We start from the raw sequence: 19,446 nt of genomic DNA on the forward strand, positions 1-19,446 counted from the left end.
ATCATTACTCACCAATTACCTCACCTTGCTGTCTATGGAGGTTCGGAAAGTTCTTGAATTTCATCAAAAATATCTTAATTTGTGTTCTGAAGATGAACGAAGGTCTTAAGGGTTTGAAACAACATGAGAGTAATTAATAACAGAATTTTCATTTTTGGGTGAACTATCCCTTTAAATCAACAACTTTCACAGCCTTTCGGATTAGAAGAGCTCCATGAACTTATAATATGTAATTCCCCAAGCAGAAAAATGCTAAAAGATAGAACAGAAAAGTCTATTATCAGTAGCATAGTGATGCATGAAGCTCCTCTCACACATAAGTCACTTTCAAACCCAGCAGGTTCCTGTTGATCAATATGGTGAATTAGAGTGAGCAACTTGAATTTGAGCAAAATCTTTTTTACCGTCATTCAAACCTCCCAATCACACAGATTCCTATTTAAAAGACTGGAATTATCCAATGACATTTCACAAAGCAATGGTAAATGTGACCACACTTTACGTTTTTTGCTTGGGTACTATGGCAATGTCTCAATGTGGGGTTTGTTCCGGAAACCTTAGGACTTGCATTGAAAGTCTTTGCGAGGTCTTTTTTTTTTTTAAGATTTATTTTTGCCATTTTCACCTTTATTATGAAAGGACAGATCAGAACTGGCAGGAAGCAAAGTTGGAGAGAGATATGGGGGCGGGATGGGGAAAGGTCCTTGAGTCGGGATTCAAACTCAGGACGCCAGTAGCACAACGGTGCTGTATGTTGGTGCGCTGCCCACAAGGCTGTTGACGCCAATGTCTTAGCTAGGTCATAAAATGTATTTTTAATTTTCTTTTTCTTTTTTCTCTCTTCCAGCTATGTGCCCCTTGCATGTGAATAATGTACAGTGATGGTGCCTTCTCAGACTCACATGATGCTCAAGTGGCAGGAGCACCTGAACAGCTCCTGGGCGGCGGAGGACAGCGTTCAGACTGCCACACGGCACGGAGCGGCAGCTCTCTATGCAAAACTGGTCTACAACAAGGAGGTTGTGGGCTTGGCCCAACCAGTGCAGGACCTAATGGGTCCACGCTTGCCTGACTTCCAGTACGAATCCAGCGCTGAGGAGGAGAAGGAGGAATATCTGTCCGCGCTGCTCCACAGTCAGCGATGCCTTGCCCACCGCATGCTGGCGAGGACCCCCTTTGCACTATCCCTGCACCACAGACTGATGATCCTCCAGAGGGTGTTCTACGCCCTCCATAGCAAGTATCACGACCGATTCCGAGCACCGCTACCTCCCCAGCCTTCATCCTCCACTGCAGAAGGGGGCGCTCTAGAATTAGTGTCTGAGCCTTGGCCAACAGGCAGTTCCCGTTCAAAGTCGGGCACAGATGTTCTTATTGAAATGGGAGTCCGGACTGGGTTGAGTCTCCTTTTTGCCCTACTGAGGCAGAGTTGGCAGCGTGGGCGTCTTGAGAACCCACCGGACGTGGCTCTGTGCAACGAGGTACTGGCAACTGCGTCCTCAGTCCTAGCCGCCCTGCCTCCTCTTTCCTTGGCCAACGAGAACAAGATCCCAACAGTGGGGCTTGACTGTCTTACGCAAGTTGGAGACTTCCTAAAGAAGACGGCGGTCAGCGGGTCCGGGGCGGATCGGGCAGGTCGCAGGCTATCCCTGGAGCTCCTCCTCTCGTTAGCCTTACAAAGAGGATCCTTGCGCTTCCTTCTGGAGTGGGTGGAGGTGGCACTGGCTGCCTCCGCTTCCTCTACCACGTCTGAAACAGTTGGAGTGGGTTACGAGCTGATCCATCAAACCCTGCAACAGATGCGCCAGCACACGGTGTGTTCTTGCACCATGCGGCTGACCTAGCGGTCATGCTAATAGCATGAGTGAAGTAATATACAGTAATACTAATGGGCTCTAATATAGAAAGCTGTGCCTCTTTCAAACGCAGAGAGGGTATAGAGTTACGGCGCTGAGGCGAGGCTAACTCTTTCCTTCATTTATTCATCCCTCCTACGGCACTTAAAGCAAATCGTTGTTTCTAAATGCTACTGCTAATACATTACTGCCATACAGTAGTTTACCATTATTCTGTATTCCTCTCATGGAGGGCAGGAATGATTTGAACATGTCTCCTTGCTCTAAATAAGATTGTGGCTTTCAATTGACCGGGAGCTCTTGGCCATCTTCCCAGCTCTGAAAGCCGCCTGATCCACACCAGACCTGCCATGTACCATGCGCCATGCTATAATTTATTCATGTCTTAATCAATGTGAAATATGTCTACTTCAAGGCTTTAGTGCTTGAAGTTCAGCAAAACTTGTTCCCTGTACTAAAATAACTGTTTGTTTAAAGATTTTCCTACTCCTGAGTTCAAAGTTAATTCATTCTCTGAAACACTAGCTGGTTAATTACTTGGGTGAGATAAAGCCAGAGTCTATCTTCTCAATCTTTAATCAAAACATAATAAATTAATTTCCTTACATGCTAACGTCACCTGGGCCATTGGATAATGCTAATCAATAGACAAATAATGATTTAGATGCTGCATTTTAGCCAACATTGGCATTCAGGTCACTTTTACCTCAAAAATCCTACTCTACATTTTATTTTCTCTAGGAATATTTTGTTTTAATCAATTACGGAAGTGACTTGGTTGCCGTTTCACTTTGTGTTAATATAATTTAATCAGTGTTAGCGAATTTAAAAACATAAACGCATGCTTTTATTTTAGAATCATATTAACCAGCCATTACCAAGATGTCCTGGAAAGAGTCCATCATTTGGAACACATTGTATCCTATTCTAACCATTATATTTACCCTATCCATTTCTTAATGCATGCTATTGATCTGATTGTGAACGGTTTATTTGTGCATGTGTTTAATTTCTTTTCCAATTTGTTCTGACCTCGTAATTCTTAAAGGAATAGTTCACCCAAAAATTAAAATTGTCATCATTTACTCGCCTTCATGTTGTTCCAAAATTGTATGAGTTTCTTTTTTATGTTGAACATAAAAGAAAATATTTTGAAGAATTATGGTAATCAAACACTTGACGGTTCCCATTGACTTCTATAGTATTTCTTTCCCTACTATGGAAGTCATTGGGGACCAACAGCTGTTTCATTCTTCAAAATTCAAAAAAGTATCTTCTCTTTGTTTTCAACATAAGAAAGAAATATATTCAGGTTTGAAATGACATGAGGGTGAGTAAATGATGACCAAGTTTTAATTTTTGGGTGAACAGTACCTTTATTCATTCATTCAGCAACCAATTGATAGAAACAAACCCCCACCCTACATTTTTTCTCTTTTTTAATCTATTTTACTCAGCTGTTACTTAACATGGGAGAAAGGCTCTGACTCTACTCTCATTATATTCCGACATTATTTTTTTTGTCCATGGTTAGGCACAATTAATAAACACTTGATCACGTAGATGTCTCAGTGGCATACAGTAAGTATGCTACTAATTGTATTGGTTTTACCATACTTCAATTACCCATAGATATTGCAGCTGCTAGTATTATTGGGTCTAATTTGTTGTTGTTCCAGGCTGTTCGTGGTGAATCCGTCAATACTCAGGTGCTGAAGAAGGATGCAGATGGACTCTGTAGCCTCTCACATGTTGCTCTTTGCCTCTTTGAAGAGGTGTGTTTGTGCAAATAAACCTACAATTGTTCTGAAATATGCAGTATTATTAAAAAATTGCCAGGCTTTGTCTTCTATGACTCTTATTTTGATAAGCAAATCTTTAATCCGCATGTGTGTGTGTGTGTGTTGTAGATCTGCACCCTGGCCTCTAACTGCCTGTGCTCATGCAGCGCGGGGTCTTCCTCTTTCTCCTCCTTGGAGAATGATGCTGTCATGGTGTACGTGTGGGGCAGCAACAGCAGCCATCAGCTCGCCGAGGGAACGCTGGAGAAGATTTTACAGCCCAAACTGGCTCAGGGCTTCAGCGATGCACAAATGGTTTGTGTGGGTTTATGTTACTCAAGAGTATTGAAAATCCAAATAACCGGAAGCCGTCATGAAGCTAACATTAGTTCCAACAGAAACAACATGAGGAGGAGGAGACCGATCTCGCCAAGAAAAATTTAATGAGAGAGATCGCAATGCTCAATGTGACAGTTTTACAAAAGAGCTTTTAATTAAAAGGTCCCATTTTTCTGTCTGGTCTGTAAGCTCATTCATATTAAATGGACAAAACTGGAAAACACTGCAATTTTTTAAATTATGGAGGACTTCGGTTCCACTTTCTTGTATGGCAGAAATAAACAGAATATGTAAATTGCATTGTTAGCTGCATGAGATGCATTATATAGGGCCATATATATATATATATATATAATATATATATATATAATTTTGTAAAGTTATTTAATTAAATATGCATATTAAAATATATTGTCATGCTTACTTTTTTATATTTTATATTTAAACATACATACATTTATTTATTTATTTATTTACAGCTTTAAGAGATGACAAGAAGTGATTGAGAGGAAAAGGGATGGGATCTGTAAATGTATTTATTTATTTTCATGCTAAATTGGTTTCTGTAAAATTATCAAATTAAATATGCATATTGAAATTTGAAAATATAAGGGCATACTTTTTCTCATTTTAAAGGGTATAGGTTTGTTAATTTATATATATATATATATATATGTATATATGTATATATGTATGTATGTATGTATAACAGAGTACTACTGTTGTGCAAAGACTAATCTGAAGTCTCTGCTATTTAATATAGACATGTCTTTTCATTATTATTGAGAAATGCAATTTGGAAAACAGCAGCCACATAATAAACTGTGCCCTTTCACTGATACTGTTTAGACAATCTCTATTATGGTTGATTCAAATTGGTTGGTTCTAAACGGTACTCTTCTCTTTCCACCTGCAGATTGAGGCAGGCCAGTACTGCACATTCTCTGTATCTGCAGATGGTGCAGTGAAGGCTTGTGGGAAGGGTAGTTATGGGCGGCTGGGACTGGGAGACTCTAATAACCAGTCCATGCCCAAGAAGCTGGTTCTGGAGCCGCCTCGTACCATGAGGAAGGTGTCGTCTTCCAAGGGATCAGACGGACACACGCTGGCTGTCACGGCGGAGGGAGAGGTGTTCAGCTGGGGAGATGGAGATTATGGCAAACTGGGCCACGGGAACAGTGCCACACAGAAATACCCCAAGATTATACAAGGCCCTCTGTTAGGAAAGGTGAGAAAGTGCAGTTGCAACGCCCTAGCAACTGCATTGCGTTGCCCTTGCAAACCCAGAAAACCTAGAAACAACATACAAATGTGTTAGCAAACACAAAACACTCTAGCGACTGAATATCAATATGCGAAAACCCTAGAAACCGTATAGCAACACCCTGTAGAAACTACACTAGCAACCACATAGCAATGCCCTAACAACCACAGAACACCCTAGCAACTGCATAGCACTGTTCTAAAATCAACCAAACACCCTAGAGACCACATTAGCAATTCCATAACAACCTCTGAATTTCCCAGCACAACATAACGTTAAAATCAATTATATCACCCTAGCAACCACATACCAAATATATTGGAATGCCTTTGCAACCATGGAACACCCTAGCAACTGCTTGGCAACATTCTAAAAATCAATCAGATCACCCTTGCAACCACATATCAAAGACCTAGCAACCCATGAATGCCATAACAACAACATAACAATATGCTAAAAATCACTCATAACAATCTAGCAACCACAAAGCAATGCCTTAGCAACCCCAGAACACGCTAGCAACAACATAACATGTTAAAAAAATCAACCAGATCACCCTTGCGGCCACATAGCAAAGCCCTAGCAATCCATGAATACCATAGCAACAACGTGACATCATGCTAAAATCACTCAGAACAATCTAGCAACCACATAGCAATGACCTAGCAACCACAGAACACCCTAGCACCAACATAACGTGTTAAAAATCAACCAGATTGTTGGCACCAGTAGCCTCGTGGGCAGCGCCCCAAAATATAGCGCCGTTGCACTTCAGACATCCTAAGTTTGAGTCCCAGCTCACAGCCCTTGCTAAAAATCAGTCAAATCACCCTTGCATACACATAGCAATGCCCTAATAAAGACAGAACACCTTAACAACTGCCTAGCAAGATTCTAAAATCAACCAAAACAACCTAGCAACCACATAGCAGTGCCCTAGTAACGACAAAACACTGTAACAACCACTAATATTTCATGAACATTAACAGTAACAAATCTCATCATTGCATTTGTCAAAGTGTGTGTGTTTCCTGTGTTTGTATTGCAGGTGGTGGTGTGTGTGTCTGCTGGATACAGACACAGCGCTGCGGTGACTAATGACGGAGAGTTGTACACCTGGGGGGAAGGCGACTTCGGTCGACTCGGTACATCATTCTCCTCTTACACACACACACACACACACACACACACACACACACACACACACACACACACACACACACACACACACACACCTGAGGTCTGATGATCTATTCTTAGATGTGGTGTTGTCAGTGAAATACAATACACTATTGATTTCTGGGAGTTGGTTTTTATAGTTTGAATGACTGCTGTGCACAGTGCATACTGCTCAGAGTTTTCTCTTTTTAATCCATAGAGAAATAATTTGCCAGGCAGCCGACAGGACGCCTGATCCCTGACTGAGTCAGATTGTTGTGTCAGAAGTTCTGCCTGTGTGTCTCAGTCGTGTTTTTCCTCTGTCTGCCTGTCATGTAGGTCACAGCGACAGTCACAGTCGTAACGTGCCCACTCTGGTGAAGGACATCAGTGGGGTCGGGCAAGTGGCCTGTGGCAGCTCTCACACCATCGCTGTGGCGCAAGATGGACGAATCGTCTGGTCCTTTGGAGGAGGAGACAATGGTATGCTGATGTTTAACATAAAGTGCCCATATTCTGTAGTATTTGACTTTTTTTTTTTCTGTAGAAGTCCACATTTTCCTCAAAAATCAGTCGTATTTTAATTTCTGATGACCATTTTGATCATCCTCACAAATTTGAGGGATGTTAAAATAATCTATTTATCATTATTTATTTGTTCTATCTATCTATCTATCTATCTATCTATCTATCTATCTATCTATCTATCTATCTATCTATCTATCTATCTATCTATCTATCTATCTATCTATCTATCTGTCTGTCTGTCTGTCTGTCTGTCTGTCTAATAATTAATTCAAACATAATGCATTGCTTTTGTTTACCCTATGGCTATCTGTGAAAAGTGTTATTTCCCATAACAATTTTAACAGCCATACATGTGAGTTTTGTGGTTTGTCATGGTACATCTTTACATATGAGACAGTAAAACTGTGTACGTTTCCGAGTGCTCTGCTCTATATTGTAGTACTATGAGACATTACATCTGCTGACAGGCTCAAACCTGTTTGAAATACAGCTGTCGCAAAGTGTTTTCAGAAGGCAAAATATGGAGTAGTTAAAACAACTGCAAACACGGCCTCTGAATTTGACACACCTTAAATTACTATTATCCATGTAAGAGGCAGTTCTGTAAGTGTAAACTCTGTGTTTGTGTTACAGGTAAACTGGGACATGGGGACACAAACCGTGTGTACAGGCCTAAAGTGATAGAAGCCCTACATGGCTTCATTATCAGAAAAGTGTGTGCTGGGAGCCAGTCGTCACTGTCTTTGACATCTGCTGGCCAGGTATAGACAACCTCACGTATATTGCTGAGCAAATATGTACTGTTATACACCCATATAAATTCTCATGTCTCTGTGTTTTGCTGTGTGTGTGATGCAGGTGTTTGCGTGGGGCTGCGGCTCGTGCCTCGGCTGCGGCTCATCTGAGACCACCTCACTCAGACCTCGACTGATAGAGGAACTCAGTATCACAAAAATCATAGACATTTCCTGTGGAGACAGCCACTGTCTCGCTTTGTCTCATGGTAAGAGAGATGGAGAAACAAAATGGGAAGCGGAGATGAGAAAATAGTATTAAATAAAATTTTAAAAGAAACTTAAATAGGTAATTTCTGCTCTGATACTAATAGTGGCAACTTTGCTCACTACAAAATGTTTAGACAAGCTTTTTTTTTTTTTTTTTCTAAAGTAAGTCTACAGAGTTTGATGTGTTTTACACTGCATATTTAAATTAATTTACCAAAAAAATGCAATGCATTAAATTACCTAGCATTAAATTACATCAAATAATTTTATAGAAACATTATAGAAAATTTTATAGAAATTAATTGTTGATCAGTGCTATTTCATTCTTATCTGATATTATTATATATTAATTTTATTTTGTTATAGTATTTTATTCTTCTTTAATTATATTATTCATTGATATTTTAAATGAGCACTTATTTTTGTATTTTTATTTTATATTTTAATATTTGTTTACGTTTCATACATTTTGTCCTTTTTATTTTATTCTTTTTTAATATTTCTATATAGCATTAATTCATTTTGACTTTAGTTTAAGTTTTAGGAATTTTTAAGTACCTAAACTTGTTTATTTCATTTAGTTGCCAAGACAATGTTTATTTTGTTTCAGCTTTATTTCAATTCAGGACAATTTTTGTAAATACATTTTTAGCTCTAGTTAACAATAACAACACTAAGGACTATAGGAATATTTACCAAAAACATTAATAATTTTCATTATTTACTCACCTTCATGTAATTCCAAACAGAAAATTTGGAAACCAAAAAAAGACACCATAAGTAGTCTATACGACTTGTGTGCTATATTGCAAGTTTTCTGAAGCCATCTGATAGCTTTGTATCAGAAAGAGACTGAAATTTAAGTTGTTATTCACTGAAATGGGATTCTCAGATTGATGCTGCATTTAGTTTATTCTAAGAAAATGCTTGAGGAATTTCGTTGTTTTGTGGTATAGAAAACGAGGTGTTTGCTTGGGGCAATAATGCCATGGGGCAGTGTGGGCAGGGCCATACCTCAACGCCAGTCACCAAACCCAAGAAAGTGATTGGTTTAGAAGGGGTGTCAATACAGCAGATTACTGCAGGCACCTCCCACAGCTTGGCCTGGACAGCGGTTCCCACTGACAGGTGAGAAGAGAGAGAAAACTGTGTTCATTAGTTGAGATTTGGTGGCTTTCCACAATGCATGTTCGGTATTTCATTATCTGCATCTCTCATTGCTTATGGATAATGCAAATGGAAATAAAATCCCCCTCTTCCTGATCTAAACCCAAACCAAAAACAATTTGTCCTTAAATGAGTTTGAGTCTACAGGAAACCACACCATTCTCATATTTGTTATGCAAATCAAACCCTGTATTGCTCTATCTGGTGTGAGTTCCACCGCTAATGTGTTAATACAATCCCATTTACATTTTCCATTATTCACAGCTGTTTAGTTGCTTTGTTTTCCTGAGTGTGAATTATCAATGTGTGTTTGTGTGCTGGCAGGCAGCTGGTGGCTTGGCACAGGCCGTTTTGTGTGGATCTGGAGGAGAGCACGTTTACATACCTGCGCAGTTTCCTGGAGCGTTACTGTGATAGTATCAGTGGGGACACACCACCTGCACCTTTCCCCTCTAAGAGGTAAAAACCTAGCACCAACCCACCCAGATTTACAAATGATGGATTGTGATTTGCACTAGAAATGATTAATCACAAATATGTACAGAATAATGTGTATTTATAGAGGCACAGAGTGTCAGATATTGCTGTTTTAAAGCAAATCATGTTACATATCTTGTTCTTTGATAGGTAGGTATGTGGATAGATGTGAGAAATTTAAATATATTAATTCATTTGAATTATGTTTCATTTATTTAAGTTTCTTTTTATTTTAAGAATTTTTCTAATTTGATTTTATTTGTTATATTTTGAGTTTATTTTTTATTTTTTATTTTTTAGTTGAAATTATAATATTAAAAATGTGTGTTATACTTTATAAATTGGAGAATAAAATGCCATTTCATACCATTGATGGATGCGTCAAACATGCCAATCTGTCAGTAGTGTACATCTGTCAACTGCAAGCTTTAAGATTACATAAGAGCTGTCATACAGATTGTATAATATCGTAGATCTTTTCCTGCTGAGGCCTCAAGATGGTAAGTGATGTATGTTGACCTTGAGGTCAGAACATTTAATTCTGCACCAGTATCTCCAAAGAAAGAGAGAGTGTTTGTCAAATGTCTTGATCCCATTATGTGGAAGCTTCCAGGAAACGTTAACTTTTATTTTATTTTATTTTATTCCTCCAACCTCTAAGTTTCTACTTCAATTTTTTACTTTTCTCTCAAGTCACTACAAAGCAACCACCATAGCAGCTAAACAACTGCATAGCAGTGCCCTAGCAACCACCTAGCACACCCTAGCATTGTGTCAGAGAGTTTTGCATAGACAAGCGCAAATTCTTGTTTATCTGTGTCAATGTCAGCTGCTGAAAGACACTCATATAGCAGGAATGTCACACACACACACAGCCGCAGGGGTATCTGTCACAAGCCCATAACCGTCTCCATGCCCACAGGGATGGGGTCAGAGCAGCATATGGCCTGGCACTCGGTAAAGGTCACTCTAGACTTCTCATCTATAAACTTCTCACTCTTGTCCTCTCTGTTTCTTCTCCAGGGAACATCACCAGTTTGTGTTGTTGTGTATGAAACTCTTGTCCATCCACCTGTCGTTGGCCCACGCAGGGGGAACGGGGGCCACAGTGCTGGGCGCTCAGGGTCGGCCCCTCAGGAACCTGCTCTTCAGGCTCATCGACTCTAGTGTACCAGACTCCATACAACAGGTCTGCTGTGAAACACTGGGCTTCAGTGTGTTTTAGTTCTACTTTTTCTGCATTATATTCTAACTCCGTATTGCTTACAGTTATTGGTTTTGCACATTTCAGAATAATTTGCATATATTTACAATTACAATTTCATACAATTATTACAATGTTCAAAAGTTTGGGCTTTTTTTAAATCAAGAAAGCATTAAATTGATCACAAGTTACAGTAAAGACATTTCAAATTTACAAAAGATTTCTGTTTCAAATAAATGTTTTTTTTTTTTTTTTTTTTTACTTTCTATTCATCAAAGAACCATCATAAAATGCATCACAGTTTTCACAATAATATTAAGCAGCTGTTTTCTTTGACTGTTTTCAACATTGATAATAATAAGAAATGTTTCTAGAGCTCCAAATGTAACTTTGCCATTACAGGAATAAATTACATTTTTAAAATATATTAAAATAGGAAAGAGGTATTTTAAATTATAATAATATTTCACTGTATTACTCTTTTTACTGTGTTTTTAATCAAATAAATACAGCTTTGGTGAGCATACGAGACTTCTTTCTAAAGTCATACTGACCCCAAACTTTTGAACAGTAGTTAAATTTTTCCTTAAGTATAAATTTGGAGAAACAAAGCTTGCAGAAGGTGCTGAATAGTTATGAATATCTGCTTCATTATGGGATTTATTGTGCTTTTTAGCAAATTATACTTGGCAAGGCATACTGTATGTTATTTGTAAGTAGCTGTGTTTTCATCCAAGTTGCTAATTTAATGCATGACAATGAAATATTGCAATAAATAAATAAATAAAAGTAAAAATAATTTGTGAATGAAGAACATTGTGTTCAAGAGAACAAAACAGCTCTTTTTGAGGGGAACTGGTGCAAAATAGAAATTGTAGCCATTGTGAAAGCTACTGTGACTCTTTTATTAAATGTAATAAATTGCATATTTTATAAGGTTTACTTTTAAACATAATTGTTTCTGCCTGAAGTAAACTGAGTATTATATGTGTTTATTATAGGTAAAAATATATAATATATATATTTGTTTCCATACAGAATTTTTAAGGCTCAAAGCAGATATTTTGTGTTTAATAAAAAAAAAAAAAAAAAAAAAAAAAAAAAAAAAAAAAAAAGCACTAACTGTACGATCTATAATTTCTGGCAACAGTACAAAACAGTAAACAACTTCAGCCAATCAGTATGCTTACTGGAGTTCCGCCCACATGTTAAAAACTCTAAGATGATGGAATCAGTTGGCTCTGTTTTCTTTTTGAGGGAGTTTGCTGGGTACACGACTTTTCACAACCTTCAAGAGTTCAGTGTAACTTTTTGACTGAATCATCCATCAGAATGCCAGCATATGAGTCATTCCTACACCATAGTAATTAATTTTTGTTTGTGTGTTGAGGCGGTAATGAGCACGCTTTCCATCGGAGCGTCTCTGTTGCTGCCTCCTCTCAGAGAGAGAACTGAGCTGCTGCACTCGCTGTTACCACAGGGTCCAGAGAGCTGGGAAAGCCTCTCTAAAGGACAGGTACACAAACACAACAATATTAAAGTCTGACACATATATCAATATTTTCTGAGAAACCCCTGCTGTTCCTCTAATGATTCTGTGATATTACTATTACAGCGTCTACAGCTGGACATGGTGCTGAACAGCCTGCAGGAACAGAGTCACGTGGCGTCCCTGCTGGGATACAGCTCACCTGGGGAGTTGAGCGCAGGTCTGGCACTGCCGCCCACCCCTGACCGCCCCACAGGAAGTGTTAGCTCAGGCTCAGAAGCTCCAGACCAACTGCACCTGGCTGAAGTGCTCCTGAAGACCTTGCTGCTCAGCATCGGGTTCTATACAGTCAGTTCAGCAGTTGTTTAGATTGTCAGACACAAAAGTTGTTTTTCGTTTTCAGGCCTCAGTTGATTTGAATTTAAATTAGCATATTCATTTGCATCTTTCCCAAATACTTAATGATTCCAGGGTTTTTTCTGTACTGGTTTAGGAAAGGAAATATGCTTTTCAAAACTGGCATTAGGTAAACTGGCACTCATGAAGCTGGCATTTGGACCCCAATCTACTGTACATCTTGGACCTCTTTGGACATTTTTTTTTAATTTGTTGATATTATAATTTATAATATATAATTAAGAATTAATACATAAGAATATAATATTAAGTGATATATAATTGACAATATATTTAATACATATTTAATAACTTAATATATATATACATTACTGTTTTTTTCTTGTCATTTTTGACAGACCAAGGCTGCATTTATTTGATCAAAAATACAATTTAATTAATTAAATTTTAAATATGTTATTTTCTTGTGATGGCAAAGCTGAAATTTCAGCATCATTACTCCAGGCTTCAGTGTCACATGATCCTTCAGAAATCATTCTAATAATCTGATTTGGATTAAAAATATGAAAATATTTTTGTGGAAACCACATAATTGTTTTTTTATGATTCTTTGATGTATAAGAAGTTTAAAATAACAGCATTTATTTGAAATATAAATATTTTGTAACATTTTAAATGTTTTTACAGTCATTTTCGATCATTTTAATGCATCCATGCTGAACAAGATTTAAAAAAATCTTACCCAAAAAGTTTTGAATGGTAGCGTATAATAATACTACTAATTTAATTTAATAATTTATGTATGCAAAAATTTAAACCTGTTTCTAAAGCTCTCTGCCTGCTTCCTACACAGGAATTGCTTGTAGGAAAAGCCAATCAACTGAGATATTTTGATGTATTTAATTACATATATAAAATGAAAAATAAAATGTATAAAACTATAAAAGGGATTTAATGTGTGATATATTTTAGAAAAATCTTTTTAAAAATCCAAACACAAATCATAACATGTTCTTCTTTCTGTTCACTCTGTTCCCTGTTTGTTCATGCAGGAGCGTGCGTTTGGCGAACTGGAGAAGAACAGTGATAAACAGCGGTTCAGTCAGTCCCAGAAACAGACGGAGGCTCCATCACACTTCCACCACCTGCTGTCAGCCCTTCACAGACACCTGCTGGCCCACTGCTACATCCACACAGGCGCTGAGGTACAACAATGACACTTTACCTGTTAAAACCCACTCCATATGATAGTTCCCACAGGCTGCCTTTTGCAGTGGTTATGCATTGTAGTTTTAAGAAATAAAATACTGTTTTGTGAACATGTTTAGTCAAAAATTATGTTCGAGAACCCAGAGGCGGTCTGCATAATAAGTGTTTGCTTGTTGTGTAGGATGACAGTAGCGTGGTGCTGCTCCATAAGCACCTGTGCCTGCTGCTGCCTTACGCAGCCGAGACCTTCAGGAGATCCACCATTCTGCTGGAGGAGAGCACACTGGACAAACACGTCATCAAGAAACTACACAGTAAGAACACACATTATGTGCCATCCATCCAACTAACCATCCATGCATCCAGCCATCTGTCTGTCACTCCCTTCATTTATCCATCCATCCATCTAGCTGTTCATTTTTCAGCCCACTCATCCATGTATGCAGCCATCCATGTGTCAGTGCAGTAATTTGGCCATGCATATCCCTATCAATCCATCCATCTCTCCATCCATACATCCATTTATGTAGTTGTCCAATTTTCTGTCTATTTGTTCATCCATCAAACCAGCCTTCTGACCACCTATCCCTCCTTTAAAGAATCCTTCTGTCCATCCCTCCATCTACTGTATCCCTTTGTCTATTTATCCCCCATTCATCAATCCATCTACTGTATACCTTTGTCCATGTAGCATCCATCCATCCATCCATCCATCCATCCATCTCTCCATCCCCATTCATCAGTTTATCCATCCATCTATCCCTTTGTCCATTTAACCATCATTCATTCATCCATCATCATCCATCCATCTCCCATCTGTCAATCTATTTATCCTTCCGTCCATCCATTCATCAGTATAGCCATTTATAATCAGTCCGTCCGTCCGTCCGTCCAGTATTATCCATTTGTCCAGCTATTTGTTCATCTATCCATCCTTCTGTTCATCAACCCTCCATCCATTTATATAGTCTCCCATTCATCCATCCATTAGTCCATCCATTTCTCCAACCATCTATTTATGCAGCCATCCATCCATTCATCCATTTATGTGGTTATCCATTTGTCCAGCTATTTGTCCATTGATCCATCCTTCTGTTCATCCACCCCTCCATCATTTTATGTAGTCTCCCATTCATCCATCCATCCTTCTAGTCTCCCATCCATCCATCCATCCATCCATCCATCCATCCATCCATTCAGCCATTCATAATCAATCTATCCATCCATCCGTCCATCCATCCATCCATCCGTCCATCCATCCAACCAACCATTCATATTTATATATATATATTTATAGTTTCTTATATATAGATATTTTTATGTTTTTATATTCAATCTTTTAAGTAGCCATCGATCCATCCATCTATCAGTCCATCCAACCATACATTTACAGAGTTATTCACTTGTCCATCCGTCCATCCCTCCGTCCATCTGTTATTCAATCCATTTATCTTGCCTTTCTTTCCTCCAATCATGGTAGCCACCCTGTGATCCAACCAGACCCAGTGTATTGAGTTATATGTGTTTCTCTATAGCTGTGCTGTTTGGTTCGGTGGCGGGGAGCCTGCTCTGTCAGGTGATGTACTCTCTACTCCTGCTGCCATTGGCTGTGGTCAAACCCCTCCTTCCTCACCTGCTCACTCTGCTTGAACATCTCAATGAGCTCAACTGTTACCTGCCCAACACTGCGCATCTGGAGGAGATGGAGCTGGAAGGAACCTCAGAAGGTAAGGACCAGAATTATGTATTTCTGTCATTCTCTAAAAACATCCCGAATACCTTAATGCATTGTTTGACATTTAAAAGTTTCAAAAACAACTTATTCATTAACAAATGACAGATCATCAAGATAGACACAGTACTGCCAATTACACACTCCTACTTCTACTAGGCTAACCGAGACTTGTCATATCACTTGAATATTATTGCTCTTTTGTTGGTTTTGATTGCTTTTATTGTCCTCATTTGAAAGTCACTTTGGATAAAAGCATCTGCTAAATGACTAAATGTAAATGTGCTTCCTATTGCAGAAGCATCTGAAACCTCTGAGCCAATCACAGTGCCAGAGTCAGAAGACTGGGCGTGGCTACTAGACCTGGAAAGGTCTGTAGCTCTTGCCATTGGGCGATGCCTGGGAGGTATGCTTCAGGGCCCGCCCCCTTCCATCCAGGAGAAGACAGCAGAGTTCTGGCTGTGTAACCCGCTCCTGAGAAACGGGCTGGAGATAGACTTTGAACAGCTGGGTAATGACCTGCCACATAAATACACACACACACAAATACAGATAAATAAATACTCATCTGTGTATGTTATCCTATAGACTGGGCAATGGGTTGGCTGACTGAGGCCGTGTTCATGGGTTGTGGAGACGTGAGACTAGCCGAGCTGCGGCTGTCGGAAGAGAATACAACGTTAGTGGAACTCGCTCTTGGCTCCCTACGAGAACCTGCCAGCGCCCTCTGGAGGAAGATGAAGGAGTATGCAGTGAGTCGAGGTAACAGAGGGGCAGGATTTGTTTAAGTGGGTAGAATATGAAAAGAAGGTAAAAATATTGCAAGACATTTATTTATATACTTTTTTGGTGCCAGATACTTAGAAAAGTGGCTTTTGCACCAGAGGAACATTTTCATAGTTCCTATGACCATAGAATAAAACATAGATCGCTCATTCGTAGCTGGAATGTGGATTCTACCTATACAAATCTATGCGTATAACTATTGGCAGAATTACCTGATTTTATTTGCTCCACAAGAACTGTGAATGATCATCACGTACCTGTCTAAGTATTGACCTTTACATGTTTGTTTTTACGCAGACTGGGACAATAGTGGATCAGTGGGAGACTCTCTGTTAGAGACGGTGTGTCGCTGTAGTTTGGCCGCTCTGCTCAAACATGCCGGGCTTCATGAAGCCTACTGGCAGGATAAGTGAGTGAGATCCACACCTCGCCCTCGTTTTCTCTCTTTACCTAGATCTCTTGAACACCTTTGTCTTCCCACGTCTCCCTTCTGCCATAGTGTAATGAACTCTTTAATTAGTTGACCCAGATTTGATGAATATATGCTCTATTTAAAGAATGACTCTGTATGTGAATATTAAAATGTCAGTGCCTGTCTCTCTCTGTACTGTGAGAAATCTGACATGATAAATTCCTCAGCCATAATGACTCATTTCTGAGAATGAGAGTTTAGTGAATATGAGTTGACAGTCATGAATATCCAGATCAACCCTCTGCAGCAGCAGCAGCCAGAATGAACCAATAGTTTAAACAGTCCATTAATGTGTGTGTGTGTGTGTGTTTTACTGCAGATATGAGCCCTGTGAGGTGCTGATTGAAATATATCAGGTGGTGTATAAAATCCGCAGCATTCTGCTGTCTTATAAAGAGAGCATAGTAAACACAACCAGCGTCCAAACAACTACCACCAAACAGGTAAAACACACCAATAAACCAGTCACATATACACTACCATTCAATTTTCAATTTTTATTTATCATTTTCTGTTTTAATATACTTTAAAAAAGTTAAAATACTTTAGTGTCACACAGTCATTCTAATATGCTGATTTATTAATGTAATTGAAATTGTGCTGCTTAATATTTTTTTGGAACTTGTGATTTTTCGCCCTTGTTTTGGAAAGAAATAAATTTTATCAGAAAATCTATTCAAATATAAAGCAGTTATTTTAAATAGTAATCTTTCAAAATATTGTTGTATTTTTGATTTAAGCATGTAGCCTTGGTGAGCATAAGAGACTCCTTGCTTTATTTCCTATATTATGGCCTATATTTTATGCACTCATACTTTAGAAACATGATAATAAACTTGGGAAGTTTGACACAAATTTTTGCTACACTTAAAGACAAAATGAAATGTAATAAAATATAATAGAATGACTTTCCCTGCCTCCCAATTTCTTTATGCTGATGCACAATAACCAGGCACAAATTAACATTAACCAGCATTATCACTGTTACTCTATGTGTTTCATCGTGTCCAGGCTTCATTGGGCTCTCAGAGCCCCAGTGAGGAGAGGCAGGAAGCGGGCAGTTCTGGAGAGCAGACAGGAAGAGACACAGATCCCAGCAGCCAGACCCCATACAGCCGAACACAACCAGGACGATCCCTTAGAGGAGGAAACGCCCAGCATCAGCAGTATGTACCTGCCGGGTAAACACGCTGCTTTCTGTGTTCTTCCCTCACAGAGCAAGTGTGTGCTTCTGTTGAAATATGTATCAGAGGTTTCTTTGTCTCACAATCTTAGTGTTATGGTGTCTAACCCATTCTTTTGGGCCACAGTTCTGGGATTAAATACTATAAATAAATCATTTATATATGGTGGCCGAGAAAGGGCAAAACAGATTACAATTATAAAACCAAATTAACAAATTACAAATGCAAATGCAAATCTAAAAAACAAAATAAAATTTCAGAAAACACAACAACAATTTAGAAAACATTATAACAAGTCAGAAAACACAACAACAAATCAGAAAACACAACAACAAATCAGAAAACAAAACAACAAATCAGAAAACAAAACAAGAAGTCAGAAAACTCAACGACAAATCAGACAAACCAGAAGAGGTATAAGGGTATAACCAGCCAAAAAACGTCATAAGGTTGGTGGTTTTAGATTTTTTTTATGTATTTTGGTTTATGTGTATTGTATAATTTGGGGTTTCTGTTTAATGTTTGTTATGGTGTGTTTATTTATTGGCATTTTGGCATTGACATTTTGTCAGCTGTAGTGGCGCAGGTGGTTAAGTGTGTGATCTTAACTTTTTAACGTGATCGACCCGGGTTCGATTCCATCTTTTGCTGAACTTTTCTTTCTTGTTATTTTGGTACTTAAACTTATTTTGCCAAGGCAACATTTCTTATTCTTTTTAATTGTTATATTTTATTTCAAGTAATGAAAATGTTTTAATGATTTAAGTTTTAATTAACAGTGATAACCCTGACCATTTTTGGGATTAATGTGACACTGTTGTCTTTAAAATACTCCCTCTTGTGTTGTATTGTGTAATTGTGAACTATTTGTTTATGTCCTCCTCCCTGCAGAGGTGCTGCAGTGTTTCCTGGCCACCCGTGAGGCCATGCAGCTCCAACAGAATGAGACTGTGTACGAGTCGTCTGGCACTAGCACATTACCCAGCAGCACTGAGAGCCCTGGGACGCCAGACAGGGAGCCCCCTCAGCGGCCCTGGGACCAACACAGCACCACTGACCAGGGCCTGTCCTTCCCAGCAGCCTGCCACCTGCTGGTCTCATTGCTGGTCACGTTGCCTTTTCCTGCTGCTGGGGGTCCGAGCTGCTTGGCAGGAGGAGAGTGTGTCGTCACAGACACACACTGAGAGCAGCTTGGCCAGGTTTGTGTGCAATTACAAAACTTTTGCATGTGCGGGTGTGAACAAATCTGTGATGAATCTCTTTCACTACATAGATCTCCACCCTACTATGAGGCGTTAGGATCAAAGTTGGAGTTACAGTCGTCTTCTGAGAGAAGATTCAGTGAGAGAGAGGTATTTGTGTTTCTCATGTCCCCCCCCTAGTTTAATATCAATGGATTCATTTCTTAAGTTTGATATTTGTAATCTGTTTTGTCACAG

The 19,446-nt window shown here is 38.9% G+C and overlaps 1 protein-coding gene across 1 annotated transcript in view; it reads left to right on the plus strand.

Moving 5' to 3' along the window:
* Window positions 1–19,446, plus strand: part of LOC109045559 (probable E3 ubiquitin-protein ligase HERC1) — a 63,062-nt gene that overhangs the window by 5,668 nt on the left and 37,948 nt on the right. The window contains 25 exon segments of the mRNA XM_042748376.1: window positions 848–1,814; window positions 3,536–3,631; window positions 3,767–3,952; window positions 4,893–5,204; window positions 6,289–6,385; window positions 6,738–6,881; window positions 7,560–7,687; window positions 7,785–7,929; window positions 8,887–9,058; window positions 9,422–9,556; window positions 10,598–10,763; window positions 12,169–12,294; window positions 12,394–12,615; window positions 13,677–13,829; window positions 14,015–14,147; window positions 15,369–15,560; window positions 15,864–16,076; window positions 16,154–16,327; window positions 16,649–16,760; window positions 17,143–17,266; window positions 17,835–17,929; window positions 17,931–18,004; window positions 18,899–19,104; window positions 19,106–19,206; window positions 19,281–19,359. Coding sequence (XP_042604310.1) covers window positions 882–1,814; window positions 3,536–3,631; window positions 3,767–3,952; window positions 4,893–5,204; window positions 6,289–6,385; window positions 6,738–6,881; window positions 7,560–7,687; window positions 7,785–7,929; window positions 8,887–9,058; window positions 9,422–9,556; window positions 10,598–10,763; window positions 12,169–12,294; window positions 12,394–12,615; window positions 13,677–13,829; window positions 14,015–14,147; window positions 15,369–15,560; window positions 15,864–16,076; window positions 16,154–16,327; window positions 16,649–16,760; window positions 17,143–17,266; window positions 17,835–17,929; window positions 17,931–18,004; window positions 18,899–19,104; window positions 19,106–19,206; window positions 19,281–19,359 — 4,518 coding nt within the window. The 5' untranslated portion in view covers window positions 848–881.

The sequence above is a fragment of the Cyprinus carpio genome, chromosome B21 (genome assembly GCF_018340385.1).
Source record: "Cyprinus carpio isolate SPL01 chromosome B21, ASM1834038v1, whole genome shotgun sequence".
NCBI lineage: Eukaryota > Metazoa > Chordata > Actinopteri > Cypriniformes > Cyprinidae > Cyprinus > Cyprinus carpio.